Here is a 20,699-nt window from a genome sequence, read left to right on the forward strand (position 1 = left end):
ATTCTACATCAAGAGAAAACATCCTTCAGAAATAAAGGTGATTTAAAGAGATTTCCAAATGACAAAAACTGAATTTGCCACTAAAAGAAAATACTAAAGGAGATTTTAATGTTTATTAGACTTTAAGACATCAAGGATGCACATATTACTTAAAAGGAAAAAAGCCAACATCAAGGACAGAACAATAAATAAAAATAATCCAAAAGGCAAAAGCAGAGGGAAAAAAAGGACACAGAATTGAAAAAAAAAATAGAAGGAAAATCAGAATTCACAGATTTAAAGACAAATATTCAGTAATTACATTAAATAAGTGGACTAAATGTTCCAATTAAAAGATTTCTCCACTTATTTTGAGGCCATCATATCCTTGATGCCAAAACTTGACAAATATGTAACAAATGAAATATACAGATGCATAAGTCAACATAATTCAGTTTGCTAATATGTTAAACTAAATCCAGAAATACATTAAAAAAAAAAACACACAGTATGACAATGTTGAGTTTATCCCAAGAATCCAAGGATGGTTCAAGATTAGAAGTAGAATATAACTTTCTTAATGTGAGAAAGGGTTTCTATTAAAACAAAGAGAATAAAAATAGTACTACAAACAATATAATGTTGGAATGTTGACCACTTTCTATAGATCAGGAATTAAACAAGGACACCCACTACCAGATCTATTCAGCATTGTACTGGGGTTCCATTCAGTGCAAAAACACAAGATAAAAAAATTCAGTTCACAGTAAGATAACTGGATCCAAAATCAAGACAGAAAAGGAGTGAGTCTGGGAATTAAAAGATGAATACAATTAGGAAACTATAAAAACGCACTAAATATTTTAAACTTTTTTATAAAGGATAAAGCAAGGCTATACACATTTTATCTGCCTACACTATACTATATATATTCTACCATGCAAGTGAAATAAAAACATTTGTACCTATTAAAATGATTACTCATGTGTTCTAAAGAAAGAAAACATTTAGAGGGAAAATGCTGGCAATAGAAAGTTAAACTAGAAAACCGTGTGTCAGTCAAGGTAAGTCAACTCTTTTGCTACAAGATGTTTTACCAGAGTACTTGCTAGGGTGGGTGGAGGACAAGCAGTCCTGAATTAAAGAGAATCACTAGTGTGGAGGAAAACATCTAGGTTAACCACTCTTATCAATTCCATCACCTTCTTTTGGTTATAAATGTAATTTGATAACAGAGTTCTTTGCACAATGTATTAAATTAGACCTAAAAAATACGTATTAGTAAAGTCTTTAAGATTTCATATTTTCCTTCTTTCATAAATTTCATTTATTTTTTTTTAATTCTTTGTAGTTTTTTGAGGGGGGAGTAGGAGGTACTCAAGTGTTTAGTACAAAGACTGTTATACCATATTCTTTCAACATGTTTTTCCCCGTTGCTCATAGCAGTTTCCTGGTTTATCCTTCCAGTTGGCATCTAAAGTAGCCTCAGTTCACTTTATCTTAACAAACCTGAACACTAAGAACATGCCTTCTTTATCACATGAAAACAATAATACTGCCTTAAGAATATTCAATGATCAAGTGAAAACATGCACATAAAGTACTTGTACAGAAAAACTACAAATTCCTTTCCCTGAGAGAAATTTGAAATAAGCACCTGAGCAAGTTCTTTCTGTTCATTCACCAGTCGGCCACAGCTAGCGATCATCTGGTCCAGGGCATAGAGCCTATCTTCAAGCCCTTTAATGGCTTTCATATTCTGATTATCAAGTTTGGCAATAGTCTGACGGCATTCTGCTATAAATGGTCGAATAATCCTTGGATCAAGCTAAATGAGAAGGAAATACATACAAATAAAATTTTCATTAAGTAGTTTAAAATATATTTCACACTATTTGGACATAGTGCTTCAGAGAAAAAAGTAACAGAGAAAAACACAGAAAAGCATGGGAAATCTAAGTTATATTTCCATAAGAAGGTCAATAATAGGATAATTATTATGTTAATAAAACACAATTATTATTGATTACATTAGAATACATAATTAAGAATATAGTGCCGGGAATTACACCTTTTAATCAATGCCACAATTTATCCAATTCTCAATATCCCACAGAAAATATTATTTTCAAGATCTTATGAAATGAAACAGAGTTAATAACTAAAACAGATTCTTTGGTCAGTAATTGTCTTATGAATCTAACTTCCCTCTAAAGTGTATCAACATCTTCAAACTTACCTCCCTTCTGGAAATATATTTATTCTGTCTGTAGCTCCTCAAAGAATTTGTTTGATCAACTACACTTTCTTACTGTTCAATCTCTCCTGTTCCTGGCTTTAATTCTCCAAATTTTCTGGAATTCATGGAAACTAAAAAATTCTCTCAACATTGCTCCCTTTTTCCTTGAAAGAATACTTTATACTGGCAGTCTTTTTATATGCACTCTCCAGAAACACCATTTGGCCAAAGACCACTGATGACCTCGTTTCACTTGAGGTTCTTATATGTTTAGCATTAAAGACAACCTTTTCCAAACTCTATAAGCTTTGGGGCACTACCTCTGCTGTTTCTTCATAGTATCTTCTCTGGGTCCTTTTCCTGTCTAATCAATAAATATAGATGATTCAGAAGGACTTTGTGCTTAGCCCATTTTTGCTATTCCTTATATAATTTCAGCATTAAGCATAACTTCTACGGAGGTAACTCCCAACCCTTTTCAATTCCTGATCCTTCTCACAAATTTTCAGTCTGTGTTTCTGACTGCTTGCTAATATCTGTATGAGGACATCAACCATGATATCTTCCATTACTAACTCAATATAGTTGAAAATCCTTTGAATAGCAGTGACTAAGTGAGTGAAAAAGACTGAGAAAAATTCCACTCTGCTGTACACTGGACTGCTAGGAGTCAGAATCGACTTGACGGCACTAACAACAAATAGTTATTTCCTTGTGAAACCTCTAAATGGCTTCCTTCTGCCCACATCATCATCCAAAAAACACAGTAATGGCTTCAGTGATCTGACCAATAAATCCTTCCAGTCCTATCTTCTTTTCAAACTGAATGAATTCCCTATGACATCCAAGCAAACACTGTGTTTTTCTAGCTCTGATCTTCATTCACACTGATTGCTCTGGCTAGCTATTTAAGCTCATTTGTCTCCATGTAATGGTTCTAGTCAAAAACTACCTCTTTCATGATGCCTTCCCTGATCTCTACAATCTCTACAAATCGTAAATTATTTATGTACAGTTTCTGGTGCACAGAGAACATACAAAAGCAGTTAAAACCGAACTATTCTATTGTTATTATCAAGAATCCAGTACAGTGAATAAGAAGCTGCATTTCTAACACCATGAAAAGAGTTAACGGTGCCATTACTTAAATATAGGAAACACTTGCTTTGCACAATATTAACTATAACTTGTGCATATGTGACTATTTCCTCGCTTTGCTCAATTTTGTGGTGACTGAGTCCAGTGTGTGCACACATTTCCAATCCAAAGTATTATACAAACCAAAGACTAGCTATAAATCATTAAGGTGATAAAAGGCTAAACAAGATGACTAAAATATATTCCAATTTTCAACTTGAGCAAAATTGTAACTATACATAAACTTAACATAGCCATAATTTAAAGAAGATAAAACAAACCCCAAACCAGGGCTCCTTATTATCATGTTACTGTACTTCATAATTCACTGAAGGTATAATACAACTACTCTCAGCATGGAAGAACATTTTGTGACTCACTGAATACAGGTTACATAACTTGACTTTCTAAAATCTTATTCTACTTTAATATTTTATTCCATTTGTCCACAGGTAATGAAAAGAAAAATTTCCAAATAAAGTCTTTGAAGAAATTTTTTAAATTATGTATTTTAAACCACAGAATTATAATAATAATTATTTAGCAAATTTTCAATAATTAAACACAGTGCTACACTTATTTTTTACTCTTGGGCTCTTTCCTTGACATCTACAAATAAACATTATTGTTGTCTTAGAGGATAAGAAACTATAAAAACTTTCTTACCCTCTCTATTCTTCCCGTTCCACCTCTAAACCCACCCACAAGGCATAGAACACAAACAATAATATTCCAATAACATCACAAGTCTCCTGGATGAAATACAAGGAAGAGATTCAATAAATTATGCCAGCATTATTCTGGACAGCTTAGAAATGAGCTAAACGCACATTTCCAATTATTAATCATCAGATATACAAAGCAGTTTGCCATTTGTAGCATAATTTGAAATAGAATATCCAAGAGTTGTTCTAACATGAACATACTGCAATCTAAGAAAATATGTAAGTACACAAAAATGCAGCATCAAGCCCAAACTTTTCTTCATATATGAAGGGAGGAACTACACAGTTCATGAAATTAGCATCTATCAATCCACACAAATATTATAAAACAAGGGATTTGAATGACTTATCATGGATGACAGAGGTAATAAATGAATGGCAGTGCTAGGATTTGAGCGCTTATGATTCCAAATCTTATGTAAGTTCCATGATACCTGTCTTGACTAATTTCTTAAAAAAGATACTCGATTTTGGCAGTTGGAACTACATGTTAAACAAATACTGATAAAATTGGGATTAGTCTGTAAAAATGATGGCTTTAAACAGAATTTGCTTTTATAGAACATCAAAACTACCAAAAATAGAAAAATACTAAATTAATAAAAACATCACAGCAAAGTGCTATTTATTATGTGGTACATCCCATTAAGAGAACATCCTGTTATTGTGTAAAATACAAGCAGAAATACATAAACAAATTCTTTAAAATGAGTTTGCACTGCTTTTAATAATATTTTTTTAACCTAATGGGCATGTGCAACTGATGAGAGTGCTGTATTATAGGCAGTATTTTAAGTCATGTTAACTAATTGTATAAAAATAAGAGTTTGGATTTTGCTTTCACAATATAATGGCCATGTAAAATATCACAAACACTTCAGATATGTCCTATGAAAATAACCATCAACCTCTGAGAAGTCAATAATGTGATCCCGTGATAATAATACTATAGCTAATTTCTATTTTCTCTAGGTGTAAATTCTTGTGAATTTCATTAAGCTAGAGAAGGGTCATTGTTTCTTCCCATTTGCCATATAAAGTGAATAAAACTTATGGTTCTGTGAGATTTCATTTAAACATGCAAACACAAAGCCAATTTCCAGTCCTTTAAAAAAGTGGTTCTTATAGTCAATAGCCCCATTCTGGCTCATGAGAAATTATAAAAAATGACAATCACCCTAATCACAATCATGCGGCTGATTTTCCACAATCATAGAGGGAATTTTTAGGCTACTAAAATGTCAACAGTTTAAACAGGAACATTACTTTTCATTTATTTTTGGCAGTAATCATTGCATAATATACTACATACTTCCCTGCCCTGGCAAATGTCTTTCTCTGACAACAAATAATGAACAGGCAAAATGAAATGCCTTCTCTAAAGGATGTCATCAAGAAAATGGATATTGAAAGAATTACAAAGAAACCCAGAATTTATTCTTAAAAGTTTTCCATTTTATTATCGTACTACTTAAGAAAAGTATGTGTTATTTTCCACGCATCCCAGACAATGTGCTGCCTTTCTCTCAATAATCAATTAAAGATCAAGTCTCTTTTCCAATCATGTGCTCTTTTAGAAAAGTTTAATAACTATTCTGCCCATTATCTTTAGACAAGAGCAGCCTTCAAAATATTGTTTCATCTCTCTGCTGACATCACTGACATATGTGCCCCACCAACTTCCTTCCTGGCTTCAAAGATTTTCTATCATATTATAGATCAGATTTGCAGAGGAATTTATTCCCCAGGTTTAGAAGTTTTCCTAAGTGTATTTGGGGGAGAACTTAATCCAAAACACGAGTTCACTATAATTACAAAATACAACTAAAAACATGTCTTAGTTTTGAATTTTAAAATATCTCAGGCAGATGCAGTATTTAAAATTTCTTCTTTTAAATGTCAAAAAGAAGTTCCCTCTAGGGGAATGGTGATTAGAAAGAGGCACATGGGAATTTTCTGGGAGATGAAAATGTTCAATATCTTCTTTTGGATGGTAGTTACTCCAGGAACTAACCACTCAAGACTTATATATTTCACTGAATGTACATCATCTCAGTGTAAGTAAAAACAAATTTTATCTTTAATATTTTTCAAAAAAGCCTTGAAAATTCTATAGCATTTTAAATGTGAACATCTGACCCATTATTAAACTGATGTAAGAATTAGGGCAGGCCAGAAGTGGCCAAATATTATCATTTTGCCTATTTACTTATATAGAGAGAGCACTCACAATGCAAGGCACAGGAATGATAAATAATAAGACTGTTCAAGTTTTACCTAGCAGAAAAAAGAGCCTAACTGTAGGAACAAATTAAAGAACAGGAGATATTCCAACTTCCAAGTAATATTACAGGGTCAGGAAAAAAAAAAATTTCAAAGTATTACCACCACCCAAACCATTGCCATTTGAATGGACACTTTAAGGTTTAGCATTGAAGTAGAAATTTTACCTATATTTTAAATCTTCACAAATAAGGTTATAAGTTAAATGATTTGACTTGCCCAAGGTTATAAACTTGGTTACGAAGTTTCACTCCACAGCTCATTATTTCTACTACAACATAATGCCCATTAATAAAATACTTAGTATAAATAACATAATTTCAAGTAGTTAAAATGACATAAGAAATATCAAATTATTATTACTTACCCTGCTCATGGAATCAAAGCACTTCCTGACCAACGATTCCACATCATTTGGTCTATCTTGAACATTTATCCAGTCTAACAAAGAAACATTAAAAAAAGGCAGATCACCGTCTTTAGCATCTATTGAAGTTTCATCCTGCTGGACAGTACTTTGACAAGATTCTCTAATTTCTTTTCCACTTTCAGCATCTGTGGTATCTGGGGCTACATGTTCCACTGACTTGTGAAATGAGGTTAACAAGGATTTGCTAGTTGTTCTAGGCATATCAGGAGAGAGCACCAGTTCAGTGGAGGTTTTTATCTCGGCCTTTTCTGAGCCTTCATGTTCAGGTAAAGAATCCAGTCTTCCCAAACATTCTCTGTAACTATGTCTGGTTAGGCACTCCAACAGTGGAATCTTGGCCATTACTGAAACCGCAGTTCCTAAACTTAAAAAACAAAAGATCTGTCAGTAAAAAAATAATGGTTCTGCTCTAATTACAGATTAGCATTTTGAAAGAAATAACATTTTATTACACACACAAATCTTACCACCTATTACATTATATATGTATAAAGTAGTCTATGAAGTGTTCTTTAAAAGAAACACAGATGGACAGAGATGGATATCATAAACACATTAAAACACCACTCTAAAGTAAAGGTAGCAAGTTTATACCAAACAAGTGAACACTTGTTTTTATCAAACCTTAAGGTATAAAAATTCAAATTTAAAAAAAAGATTTACTATAGCAGTCCCTTAAAGTTCAACTTTTTCTCTTTAAGTCAATCAAGTATTTTTGATATACTGAAAGCACAGGATAAAATTAACAATGCTATTAAAGATTAATATAACTTGCATTCATTACACCCTGAAATAAACAGACAGATAGATGTATGTTGTCAAAAGGCAAGATGAAATTGTGATAATTTCACTTCTGTAAAAACATATGTAAAATGGTTTAGGCTCCTACATTAAATTAACATATCTGAGAGAACTCCCCAAAAAAACCAGTTTCTTGAAGAGGTTATTATAAAAACTTTTAAAAGCTTTTTCTAATTTTAATTAATCATTCCTTTCCTACCCAAGATTAGTCCCATTGTCAACTTAAGGTTAAAATCTTATAACTACTCATACCACAAAATAAAGAAACTTGCATTAGTAAGGTTCACTTGAATTTAAAAAAGAGAAAGAAAGAAAAAAGAAAGAATATGCTACTTCCCTCCAATTCAAGTTAATAAAAAAAATATACAAAAACAAACTAAAAAAATGAAGACAAAAAATTGAAAGCATACACACAAAAAGCTACATTCATGCTGAATTACTGGTATATTTTTACATTCATTATAGTCCTTTGTAAAAATAACCAGTGGGTATCAGATGCGCTTACATGCAAAGAACCAGAAAAACATCTAAACAAGAGCTAGAACACAATGGCTTTTTTCTATCATAGTAAGCTTCTATCATGTGGTAATATTTAAAAATAAAATTTTCCTTGATTGCCTAATGTTTGAAACCACTTCCATTTCCATTAGATATATTATTTTTACATTTGCCTTTATTTTATTAGAAAGGTGGTAGCAGGGCAAGAAGGAGGCAAAGATTCTTGCGTTTATACGTGATTTCAAAAGTATTTTGAGCCTTTAACATAAACAACACAAGAAAAAGAAATGTGGGAGATCTGTAAAATATGTGGCGGATAAAACTGACCATAATTTTTAAATTTTAGAGTCCAAAAAAGTCTCAAAAAATGAACCTAAATTATAATAAATATACAGCCTATTAAAGGCATTTTAAACAAACATCTTATTACCCATTTTAATGGCAAACATACTGAGTAAGTTTTAACTTGATGTCTTCTATGGATTGCAGATAATTTGAATAAATACTTTCAAACTTGAAAAGTAGCTTTTGGTAGGAATTTGAACAGTCCTCCAGATTGGCCATGATTGCAGCCCAGCCTTGGTGTTGAAGATGTTCATCATGGACCAGACCTTCACAGAAAGAGCAAAGTTTCTTGGCAACTTCATACATTTCCTATATTGAAAAAGAAGAAACAAATGATAAAAGAAGGTAATGTTTATGTGCATATTTGCATATGTGTACTTACATGTATGCATGAGTGCATTCTAAATACATTTCAAAGAAAGCACCATTAAAGGAATGTTTATCTTATTGTTCCTGTTTGTTGTGATAATGAGGAGAAAGAGAAATTCCTAACTCATTGCTGCTGGGAGCATATATTGGCAGAACATCCACAGAGGGCAATACAGCAATAACTACCAAAAGTAAAATAGTATTTATCATTTGGCACAGTGATTCCTCTTCTAGGAATTTATCCTATAGAAGCTTAAATAAATAAAGAATACTAAAAGGTTATTTATTTCAATAATATTAAATGAAATAGAAACAACCTCAATGTCTATCAAGAAATTATTTTTATCTATATAACAATGTACATAGCATTACATAAGATGAAATACCTTTATATACAAGGATATGGAAAGATCAATATCCAGTATTAAATTTAAAAGGCAGGGTGCTGGATTCATAAATATAAAAAAATCAACTACAGGTGACCTACGGATCTAAAGGTGAGAGATTTTAAAAAAAGGTGGGAGGGGATGCTTCTGGAATATAGCATACCATATATATTCCAGGGCCTCTCTACATTGGTTGTTCCCTTCATGTCTTTGGGATAAGTAAATGTTTCTTAAATAAGATTCAACAGCAAGTCTATTGATAAACTGGATATCAAACTAAGAATTTCTATTCATCACAAGACACCATTAGTTGAATGAAAAGGCAAGCCATAGAATGACACAAGATACTTTAAGCATATAAAGTTTGCAACAGATTATATGAAGACTATATAAAAGCACTTATAAATCAATTAGAAATGTATTAACAACCCAATACAGAATAATCAAGAAACTAGAAGAGTAACTTCACAAAAAGGATATACAAATGTCTCATAAACACATGGAAACCTGCTCATTCTTGTTAATTATCAAAGAAATACAAATTAAATCATAATGGCCTACCACTACACACCCATCAGAATGACCAAAATTAGAAGTACGAAGAAAAACACGTCTCAGTGAGTTTGCTGAGCAAGTAGAACAATCACACACTGCTGGTGGGAGTATAAATGGATACACCCACTTCAAATAATAATAGTAGTATGTAAAGTTGAAAAGAGGCATACCCAAGAGAAATGCAAAAGGTGCACCAAACAGTGTATAAGAATATTCACAGTAGTTTTGGTCATAATAGTCTAAAACTGAAAAAACTCTCAGTATCCATCAATAGTGGAAACAACTGTGGCATACTTCTACAGTAGAATACTATGGGCAATGAACACAAAGCAGTAATACATGCAATTACATGAATGAATCTCAGAACATAATGTTGAGTAAAAGAGGCTGGACACAAAAGTAAATAAACCATATGATTCCACTTATGTAGAGTTCTAAAAGAAGCAAAGTAATCTATAGTTTAGAAGTCAGCATATTCATTAACTTCAAGGAAGACAGATGATAGTTATTGAAAGGGAGAAAGCATGAAGCAGGGCTTCTGGGGTGACACCATATTTTAAAATTTGTGTTCATTTTGTGAAAATGCACTAAAAATTAATGTACAATTATGATTTGTGCACTTTCCAATATGTATATATCTCAATAGGCAATCATATCATCACTCAAAATGGATGTTTTTCACTTCTTTTCCATTAATTTCATCACTTATTTCATTTTCTTATTTTAGTACATTTCCCAGAAGCTCCAAAATACTAAATAGATTGTTCCTGATTTATGCAAAATGGCTCTAGTAATTCACTGATTTGAAAGTTGATTATCCTTTTATATTTGATTAAGTCTATAGTATATTTATTTTATTTTCTTCTAGGGCTATTTTATTTATTAGGAACAGGTGCTCAATTTTAACAAATGCCTCTCCTGGACAATACTTGGTCATATAGGGACATAAACCCTATATGTTTTCTCCTGTAAAGTATTAATGATTGGGGTAACTAATTATATTAACACATTTCTCAATATTGAACCATCTTTGCATTCTCATAATATATACTCTTTGCTATTAATATATTATTCTTTTGATACTCTTCTGGGTTTTATCTATAAGAAAAAAAGAGAATATTCTGTATTTTCAGGATACAGAGTATTAAATCTTGTTCACAAGAGTTTTCTGACTATGAAAGATATAATAAAATTTTCCTTTTTAAAAATTGTGGTAAAACACATAAAACTTACCATTTTAACCCATTTTTAAGCGTACAGTTCAATAGTATTAAGTCATTCACATTGCTGTGCAACCATTACCACGATCCACCTCCAGAACTTTTTCATCATCCCAAACTAAATTTTTTTATCCATTAAACAATTAACTCAACATTCCCTTCAACCAGTAGCCCCTGGTAAACAAAACTCTACTGTCTCTATGAATTTGACTATTCTAGTAACTCACATAATTAGGATCATACAATATTTGTCTTTTTGTATTTGGCTTATTTCATTTAGCATACTACCCCCTCAAGGTTCAGCCATGTTGTAGCTCACATCAGAATTTCCCTCCTGTTTAAGGGTGAATAATATTCCATTGTGTGTATATACTATATTTTCTCTATCCATTCATCTGCTGTTGGACATTTAGGTTGTTTCCACCATTTGGCTATAGTAAAATAATGCTGCTATGAACACTGGTGTACATGATTATGTTTTATTAAATTATTATCATTTACTCTGTGTTGATAGACAAATACATATTTGACTTATCTTTTTCACAAATTAAATCTTTTATTATTAATTTCACTTTGTTCTGTTTAATGCCCTGTCTACTCTGTAAAATATTAATATTGCCATTTTTATTTTTTTCTACATTTATTTACTAGTTTTCTGCATAACTTTCTATTCATACTTTAGCAACCTGTTTTAACTATTTTTTTTTTTTTAAAGATTAGCTCCTGAGCTAACAACTGTTGTCCATCTTCTTTTTTTTTCTGCTTTTTCTCCCCAAATCCCCCCAATACACAGTTGTATATTTTAGTTGTGGGTCCTTCTAGTTGTGGCATGTAGGACGCCACCTCAGCATGGCCTGATGAGCGGTGCCACGTCCGCACCCAGGATCCAAACCAGTGAAATCCTGGGCCGCTGAAACCGGAGCATGCAAACTTAACCACTTGGCCACAGTGCCGGCCCCTTAACTATTTCTTATGATAACATAGTTGTGTATTTTTAATTATATCATAAAATTTATCTTTTAGTAAGGAAAAAGCTGGCTAAATTAATTAAAAACAGATATATTGGACTGTATTCATCTCATTATTGTATGTTTAGTATTTACTTTAACTTGCTGTTTCTATTATATCCTTTCTAGGGTTTTGCTAGATTAACGAAGTTATTATTCATTCCTAGTTTTTCCTGCGACTCTTTATGCCCTCTCTTTCTTACTTCTGTCTTGATCCTTGCCTGGACAAAACCTTTAGAATGGTTAAAACTTCTCACCTTGGATCACTAATATTGCCAGAAGTGTTTATTTCTAGATTAAACTTCCTTCTCATCTAATTTTTTTTTTTTTCTTTTAAGATTGGCACCTGGGCTAACAACTGTTGCCAGTCTTTTATTTTTAAGGATTGGCACCTGGGCTAACAACTGATACCAATCTTTTTTTTTTTCTGCTTTATCTCCCCAAACTCCCCCTGTACACAGCTGTATATCTTAGTTGCAGGTCCTTCTAGTTGTGGGATGTGGGACGCCGCCTCAACGTGGCCTGACGAGCGGTGCCATGTCGGCGCCCAGGATCCAAACCCTGGGCCGCGGCAGCGGAGTGCGTGAACTTAACCACTCGGCCACGGAGCCGGCCCCTCATCTAATTTTTTTTTTTTTTTTTTTAAGATTTTTTATTTTTTTCCTTTTTCTTCCCAAAGCCCCCCAGTACATAGTTGTATATTCTTCGTTGTGGGTCCTTCTAGTTGTGGCATGTGGGACGCTGCCTCAGCGTGGTCTGATGAGCAGTGCCATGTCCGCGCCCAGGATTCGAACCAACGAAACACTGGGCTGCCTGCAGCGGAGCACGCGAACTTAACCACTCGGCCACGGGGCCAGCCCCCTCATCTAATTTTTTAATCTCTTTAATATAATGCATTTTAATATGAGGTCTTTGTTCAATTAAGTTTTATTTGTTTTTTTGATTTTTCTCTAATCACTTAAAAACTATATATATCCTACTTGGTTCTCCTTTAATTTTGCACCTAATATTATATTTTTCGATTAGCATGTAGTATCCATATTTTTCAACCAAATCAAAAGTTCATGTGTTCTGCATGGCATGCAATTGTGTAACCTAAACTTTTATTAGTTTATTTGTACACTAATACTCTTGTTTTGTTAATAACCAGAAAACAAATCTTAAAGAGCTCTACTATACAAATTCAGTTTACAGAATTTGTGTTTTTTTAAAAAATAATTTTGTTTCTCAAAACATTTCTGGACTCTTTAATGCTTATTAAATATGTTCCAGAAAGACGAGGTTATTCTCTTTCTTTGTTGTATCATATGTGGAAAATGGGGTAGATTCACAAATGTATATACTACATTAAAACAAACTGCTAAGAGATTTACTAAGAAAAGTAAATGTTAACACTAAATAATTTATTTTTATTAATTTGTTTATTTTTATAAAAGGTAAATACTGTTATTTGGTTGATTCTACAGGGTAACATTTTCTCATGTCTAAAAGCAAAATGCGTCCTACTACTGGTATCTTAGAGCCGGTATTACAGTAAAGTATTAGCAAGTCAAAAAGTAAAACCAAATGACTAGGAAACAATCCATAGGGATTGCAAGAGCAATACAAGAGGTATGTATTGGAAAGAAACTTGGTTCTCCTCCAGGATCTAAATATGGATATGTGAAAAAGAATCAAACTTTTAGAGTTATTTAAGCTCTCTTTGTCTATGTCTATTCTAACACAGGTACTTTATCGATAAAAGAAATGTTCAAAAGTCATTATCTGCATACCATCATGTAGAAAAGTTGAACGAATCATGGTTAAGACAGCTGTTCCACCACTGTAGGATCTTGTAATTGTTAGCAATTGTAGAATGACTAAAAATATATGGGCCTGAAATGTAAAAACTAGACATAACTGTAAAATAAATTTTCAAAAAAGTTTGTTATTTTTCATGTTTTTGGTGTGCTTCCTCTGTAATTTATACTATTTTGCTATTTAGATCTGAATGTTTTTAGGAGTAATCTATTTTTTGGATTGTTCACTGACACCTAATAGGCTAAAGCTTCATGAAAATATTAACGAGTGTATGAATAAGACATCATTTTGTTAAATACACCAATTTTTAATTTTAAATTGTACTAGATGTAAGTGTTATAATCTCAAAAAATAATTGTTTATATCTTACCACTGCAAGTTGTGTCCTTGAAGCAACAGTGTGAAAAACTGCAGGCATCATAAGAGACTCTTCGACTTTTATTTCCATTTCATTTTCTGTTGAAAAGGTAGTTTTAGGAATAGCAGGTGGACGATCACATAAGATCATTTCTTTGTTAAAAAGAAAAATTGGATTTGTGTCCTACAGAAGCAAAAATGCAAAAAAAACTGAAAATGTTACAAATACTGAACATGTACACTGCCCTCAATATATAAAACAGATAAATATTACTTTCAAATGTTGAGTTCCCAATTCCCTCTCTGATGTGAGGCTGGAGCACATTTACATGAAAGGGCCCTTGGACACCTACCGTCCCAGCACTGTAGGTGCACACTCTCCGATCTGCCGCCATACATTCTCCTCCATTGACCACCAGCACCTGGTGCTGAATAGCAATCTTGTATTTGGTATGAATGGCATGCTTCAGGTCTGCCACACTTTTTTAAAAAGGCAAAAACATCAGTTATTTACATTTGCCCAATGACAAACTTTATTATCAAAGTAGCACTATATAAAAATATGATAGATAAATGAATTTCATTCTAAAATATTCCCCCAAAAGCAGTAAAAAACGTAAGCTTCCTGTTTTTGGAATTCGATTCCATAATCAACTGGTGGATCTTAGGTGAATAAATCACCCATGTGCCACAGCTAAAAGTGAGTCTATGAAATACAGGCAGTAGACACATTTATTTTTGTCCTCTTTATATAACACAGCAAAGGAATATGCTGAAATTAGCATCAGGTCTGTTAAAATCCTCAGAACATGGGATGTGTGTTAAAATCTCCACATCACATTACACAAAATACGTTCAGTCTAAACTATATGAAAATTGCTTTCTTTTCCTAAAACATTATTCCTTTAACAGATAAATTGTATTTTATAAAAGCTAGAACTTTAAAAAAGAAAACAATTTCATAATTCTATTTTTAAAACTTAGATTATATATTCTACAAATTGTTTATAACGTCTTCAGCGTCAGATTCATTTGTTCTGTATTGTTATCAAGTCTTTGCTATTATGGTCATTCTAAAAATATAAGCAGGTTTGGAAATATGTGCTACTTCTTGTTCCTTTCTGTTTGTTCTCAAAATATATCCTCTTTCCCCTGAGACCTCTCCACACTTTTCACAAATATAAGAGGGTATTCACTGGTCAAATATTTGAAACCCGTGCAAAGCTGGAGAATTATCAGACATGAATCTCACTGATTTGACTATAAATATTAAACTGATTTTATTCTTTCCTTAACAAACAAAACAAACGCTATTAATTTTATTCATACAAGAGGATAAAAACAAATGACCAAAAAACATGAGACTGATAAACACGCTGCTTTATCTAGCTAGCAATAATTTCCTTAGCAATGTCCTATGAAACTTGGAATAGGAATCAGCTACAAAAACTTACTGTTATTTGATAGCTTTAGTTTGAAATAAGTTTATCTATTTGTGGGTAAGTTTGTTGATTGTGAACAATATATTCAAGCAAACAGAACAAAGCACAACTTAATGAATTTAACTTTAGCATTTTAGAGAAAGATGACAATTGTATATATAATATGCTAGGAAAAAAGACTTGCCATATTGCTACTCCTATTTAACAAAGGAATCACTTTCTCAAAATCAAGTAGTTTGTTAACTTTATGCATGTACAAAATGCAAAACTGATGAGAATAAATGAAATACTGCTCACGTTTGCACTGTAAGTTCAGTGTCAAATGTCAGGGTAGTTCCCGTGTTAACCAGAAATACATATAACTTCATGATGATTTCTCTGGATTCTGTGAGCTTATACCTCACACTCTGATACAGTTACTAAAAGAAACAGACAAGAAAAGTGGTCAATTTTACAAACACAACTACAAATACAAATACCCTCATATAAGACACAGCAATGTTAGACTATACAAAGAACAAAAAATCAAAATAGGTTTTGATGGTTAACTGGACAAACCGGTAAATTTGGGCTTAAAAAAATAAATAGTAATGAGATTAGTAAAAAGTGTAACTATTCTACTATGAAAAAATAATTTGATTTAAGGAAGAAAGAGGCCAGGAGTTAGAACAAAAGTTATGTCTACATTTCACACTGTCCAATGTAACCCTCAACATTAAGAAGAAAAAGAAAAATAAAAAATTTGTTCAAACAGCTTCCTAACTCCAAAAGTTCTTCCCCAACCTCTTCCTTAAAACAGTAAAAAAAAAAAAACAAAACAAAACAGTAAAGTCTTAAGGTTTAATTTACTAACAGTGACTAAGAGTAGCCACTACTTCCAAGTCAGGGGAAAAGAGTCCCAATTCCTTCCACCAGCTGTCTCTTAATCTGAGTTCTTCCTCCATACTGAGTTAGAAATGCTCCATATCAGAAACCCTGGCCCTAATAGCTATATCACCTTATGCAACAGTAGAAAGCGCAGAGGTCTGGAAATCAGAAAACTTAAAACAGCTCTGCCATTAACTAGTTGTCCAAGTCAAAATCTAACACATAAAATAAAGCTTTCCCATCTATAAAAGAAAGGGACAGATTTCAAGATCTAGCATTTTACTTTTAACAACTGGAGGTAAAATCTCAAAGATTAATGAAAGTGACGAAAGACATAATAAATAAATTCCCAGAAACTAGTAGACATCTTTCTTTAAGCTCTTCATGCTCTTAAGCATCAGCTTAAGAAGAAAAAAGTAAATAAAGTGTTAAAATTAATGTTTCCAAAAGCATTATTTTAAATGCGTTAGATCAAAAACTCTTATCATGGTAGGAACTGGGACTTACCGTCAGGCACTGTGAAAAGGACTACCACTTTTCTTAAAAAGTAGACTAAAACTGGCTTATGTTTTCTTTGCTTGACATTGGCAACTGAATGGCATTACTGGTTAAACTCAGTGAGCTAGAAAAGAAAAATTTGTGATTATAGAGAGAAATAATTCAATATGTGAGAAGATATGGTCAATGTTCTCTTCCTTTTAAAATTATCTTCTGAAAGAATAATCTCTACCCAGTGTCTTTTCCTACCTGCACATTCACTGAAACCACAAGCATATGACTTCGACCTACACCGCTCCATTAAAAAGACATCAAACAAAAGTCCCCAAAGAACTCTAACACTGCCAAACCCCTTAGACATTTTCAGTCCTTAAAATGTAATGGTACAAAAGAGCCCAGGCTGTGGAGTCAGACTGCCTGGGTTTAATTCTGGCCCCATTACTTATATATGATCTTGGGCAAGTTACTTAAGTATTTCAGTTTCTTCTCTTGTAAAACAGGAATAAAAATGGCACCAAAGCAGACAGCCCCTCTACCTCCAGGTACCCACATTCTAGTGAAATCCCAACCTTTCTTGGGTGTGGATAAGGCCTGTGATCTGTTTTTAACCAATGAAATACAGCAAAGGTGATGGAATGTCACTTACAAGACTGCTACTCAAGATTACAACTTTCATCTTGCCAGCTGACTCCCTCCCTTGCCAGCTTTGATGAAGCTGACATATGGAGAGGCTCACATGGCAAGAAACTGAAGTTGGCCTCTGGGCAACAGGTGGCAAGAATCTGAGGACCTCAGTACGACAACCTGCAAGGAAGTGAATCTTGACAACCACCGGTAAGCTTGGAAGATCATTCTTGTTGAGCCTCAGACAAGACCCCAGCCCTGGCCTACACCTTCACTACAGTCTTGTGACAGACGTTGAAGCAGAGGCCCCAGCCAAACCATGCCCAGAAACTGTGAAATAACACATTCATGCTATTTTAAACAGCTAAGATTGTGGTAATTTCTTACTCAGCAATAGATAATATAGTACTCCACATCACAGGGGTATTATGAGAATTAAGTGAGAAAAAATGTTAATGTACTAACATGGTGCACAGCAGATAATAAGCATTCAATAAACAACCCCAGCACCCCCCTTCTTGGGCTCTTCCTCCTCTGCCAACTCTCCAGTGTTTGGGTGGGAGCTCAACCTTCCCAATTCACCCTTGTATAGTAGCTCACCTACTCGCATGGCTGCAGCTACCACCACTGTTGACTGCTGACTCCCAAACCTAGCCTAAATCTCTCTGTAGATCTGAGTTATCTATCCAATCCCTCTCAAACTAACAAACCCAAACTGGTTTCCTTTATGCATTTCATTATTACTGTTTCTAAAGCTGAGCTCCTTATCTTCTCTGCCCTGCTAAACCTATTCCCTTTTCATTTTTGTTTCTCTTTGCTGATGGACTCTACATTCACCCAGTCTCTCAAGTGCAATCCTGGCTCTTTTGTCTTCTTCACATACATAAACATGAGTAATTATTTATGTCCGGTCAATTCTAACAAATACCTATTGACTAGCTACCCCTATTCTTATTGCTACTATCTTAAATCAGGCCCTCATTCTCTCTAGATTTTTACGAAAGCTTCCCAACCTGCTCCATAACTCCTCTATCTCTAGTCTACCACCATCCACACTGCCTTCAAAGAGCCCATTCTAAACGTCAGGCTGATCAAGTTTTTCTGCTGCTTAAAACTAATCATGATCATGATGATTTTTACAGCAGCAGCTACCATTTATGAGTATTACTATATTCCAGGCAACTGTTGTAAATGCTTTATTAAATGAAATGCTTTCATTTGATCCTCACAAGAATCCTTTAAGATAGATAATATTATCATCTTCATTTTATAGATAAGGCAACTAAGAATTATGGACTTAAGTAATGTCATAGGTTAATGAGTGTGGATTCAAACCCAGGCAGTCCCATTTCATCTTCTCATGCCTTTTACCACTACGATAACATCCAATAAGACAGCAAACATTATATGGCTTCTTCCTCTCCACCACAACTTCCCACCCTCATCCTCCCCACCACTCTCCGAGTTTCCACTCCCAAATACCACATTGCTTAAACTGACCCAAACAAACCATTTAAAAGTCTCTCAGCCTTCATCAGGGCTGTTCTCCCTGCTTAGACTGCTCCTTCCTCTGCCTGCTATTATCACTCCTTCCCCCTGCCCTACTCCCCCCACACAAATTTTCTTCCACAGATTTAATCACACAATCACATCATTAGCTGTGTACTCTACGTGTGTTTCTATGCTTGCGTATATTGTGATATTTCTTTTCATATATCTCACCTCTATTGAATAGCAAGCTTCTTTAAAGCAAGAACTACGCGTTCTTGGGAAATACCTCTAAAATATTTTCTAAATAATATGAATGAATAATCCTACACCAGTAAAGGATTATCCTATACCCTTGTGAAGACTGCTAAGAAGTCACATGATTGACGTTTACCACAGGATTTCTTCAGCTTGTTCTCAAAGGAAAATCCCTAGATTTTAGAAGGTCATTATCTCCGCAACAATAAGCAAGGTTCTATTTCAACCATCACCAACACATCTACCCCATCACTACCATTTATGGGTGATGGAGACACTCTACAAATGCAGCCCCAATGGCTTGGACCAACGAAACAGATACTGAAGTCCCATCTAATTACCATATACTAAGATATATGTTCCTGTTACAGTACAGATTAGTACCAAATCTTTTCATAGGTGAGGGAAAGTGTCTAGAAAGTCAACAGATTAAGGTGATAAATAAAGAGCTGATTATCAGAGCCTCCAAGTGACAAAGCTGGGTTCCTGGGGGGGTACAATAAGCAAAGTCCCCTGCCAACCTCTGTAGGGCTTATAGTGTAACACAGAAAAACCCACGTAAAAAGTCACTAAAAGTTTGAGAATTTCATACTAGGGCAGTATCCAGCATACCTTAACTTACATATTTACTTATCCTTCACTTAATAATCATCTTTCCACATTATTACAAATGCTTCATAAATATCAATATTGATGGGCAAAAAGCACTCCAACTTGTGAATTCATTATAATTTATTTACTTACTATCTCTCAGGTTTTTGTTTTTTAACCTCACAGGCACACATTTTTCTCTTACATTTAGGATTATTTCCATAAAGTAGATTCCTAGAAGTAAATTGCTGGACCAAAGCACTCAAATATTTTACAGCTATCAGAGTTGATTCTTTTACCAATTTAAACTTCTTAGGCAATGCACACAGTCAACAAGGTCACTATATCCTTGCCAATATCATATTTTTAAATGGTAATATTATTTCATTATTTTATATTTAAATATTGTCTTTGATTATTAGTGAATTTGAACTTCATTCATTGATTGCCTACTATGTACCACACACTATGTTAGACATGGAATGTAACCGTAAACAAAATCAACATAGTTCCAGGACTACTATGAAACTTAATTAGCAGAAAAAATGAAACCCTTAACTTATAAGGTAAGCTTAAAGATTAAGCAAGATGGGCTGGCCCGGTGGCGCACCGGTTAAGTTTGCACGTTCCGCTTTGGCGGCCCACGGTTCGCTGGTTCAGATCCCGGGTGCAGACATGGCACCACTTGGCATACCATGCTGTCGTAGGCGTCCCACATATAAAGTAGAGGAAGATGGGCATGGACGTTAGCTCAAGACCAGGCTTCCTCAGCAAAAAAGAGGAGGACTGGCAGTAGTTAG

The 20,699-nt window shown here is 33.7% G+C and overlaps 1 protein-coding gene across 4 annotated transcripts in view; it reads right to left on the reverse strand.

Moving 5' to 3' along the window:
- RB1CC1 (RB1 inducible coiled-coil 1) overlaps positions 1–20,699 on the reverse strand; it is a 90,111-nt gene that overhangs the window by 48,244 nt on the left and 21,168 nt on the right. For 3 of the 4 annotated variants that reach the window (XM_046641706.1, XM_046641703.1, XM_046641704.1), the window contains 7 exons: positions 16,948–17,062; positions 15,871–15,992; positions 14,485–14,611; positions 14,145–14,315; positions 8,544–8,746; positions 6,731–7,157; positions 1,637–1,807 (listed from right to left, as the gene is read on the reverse strand). In XM_046641706.1, coding sequence (XP_046497662.1) covers positions 1,637–1,807; positions 6,731–7,157; positions 8,544–8,746; positions 14,145–14,315; positions 14,485–14,611; positions 15,871–15,941 — 1,170 coding nt within the window. In that variant the 5' untranslated portion in view covers positions 15,942–15,992; positions 16,948–17,062. Of the gene's footprint in view, positions 1–1,636; positions 1,808–6,730; positions 7,158–8,543; positions 8,747–14,144; positions 14,316–14,484; positions 14,612–15,870; positions 15,993–16,947; positions 17,063–20,509; positions 20,528–20,699 lie in introns of those variants that run through there. The other variant, XM_046641705.1, reaches the window with a different exon arrangement.

Source organism: Equus quagga, chromosome 16, assembly GCF_021613505.1.
Source record: "Equus quagga isolate Etosha38 chromosome 16, UCLA_HA_Equagga_1.0, whole genome shotgun sequence".
Classification (NCBI taxonomy): Eukaryota; Metazoa; Chordata; class Mammalia; order Perissodactyla; family Equidae; genus Equus; species Equus quagga.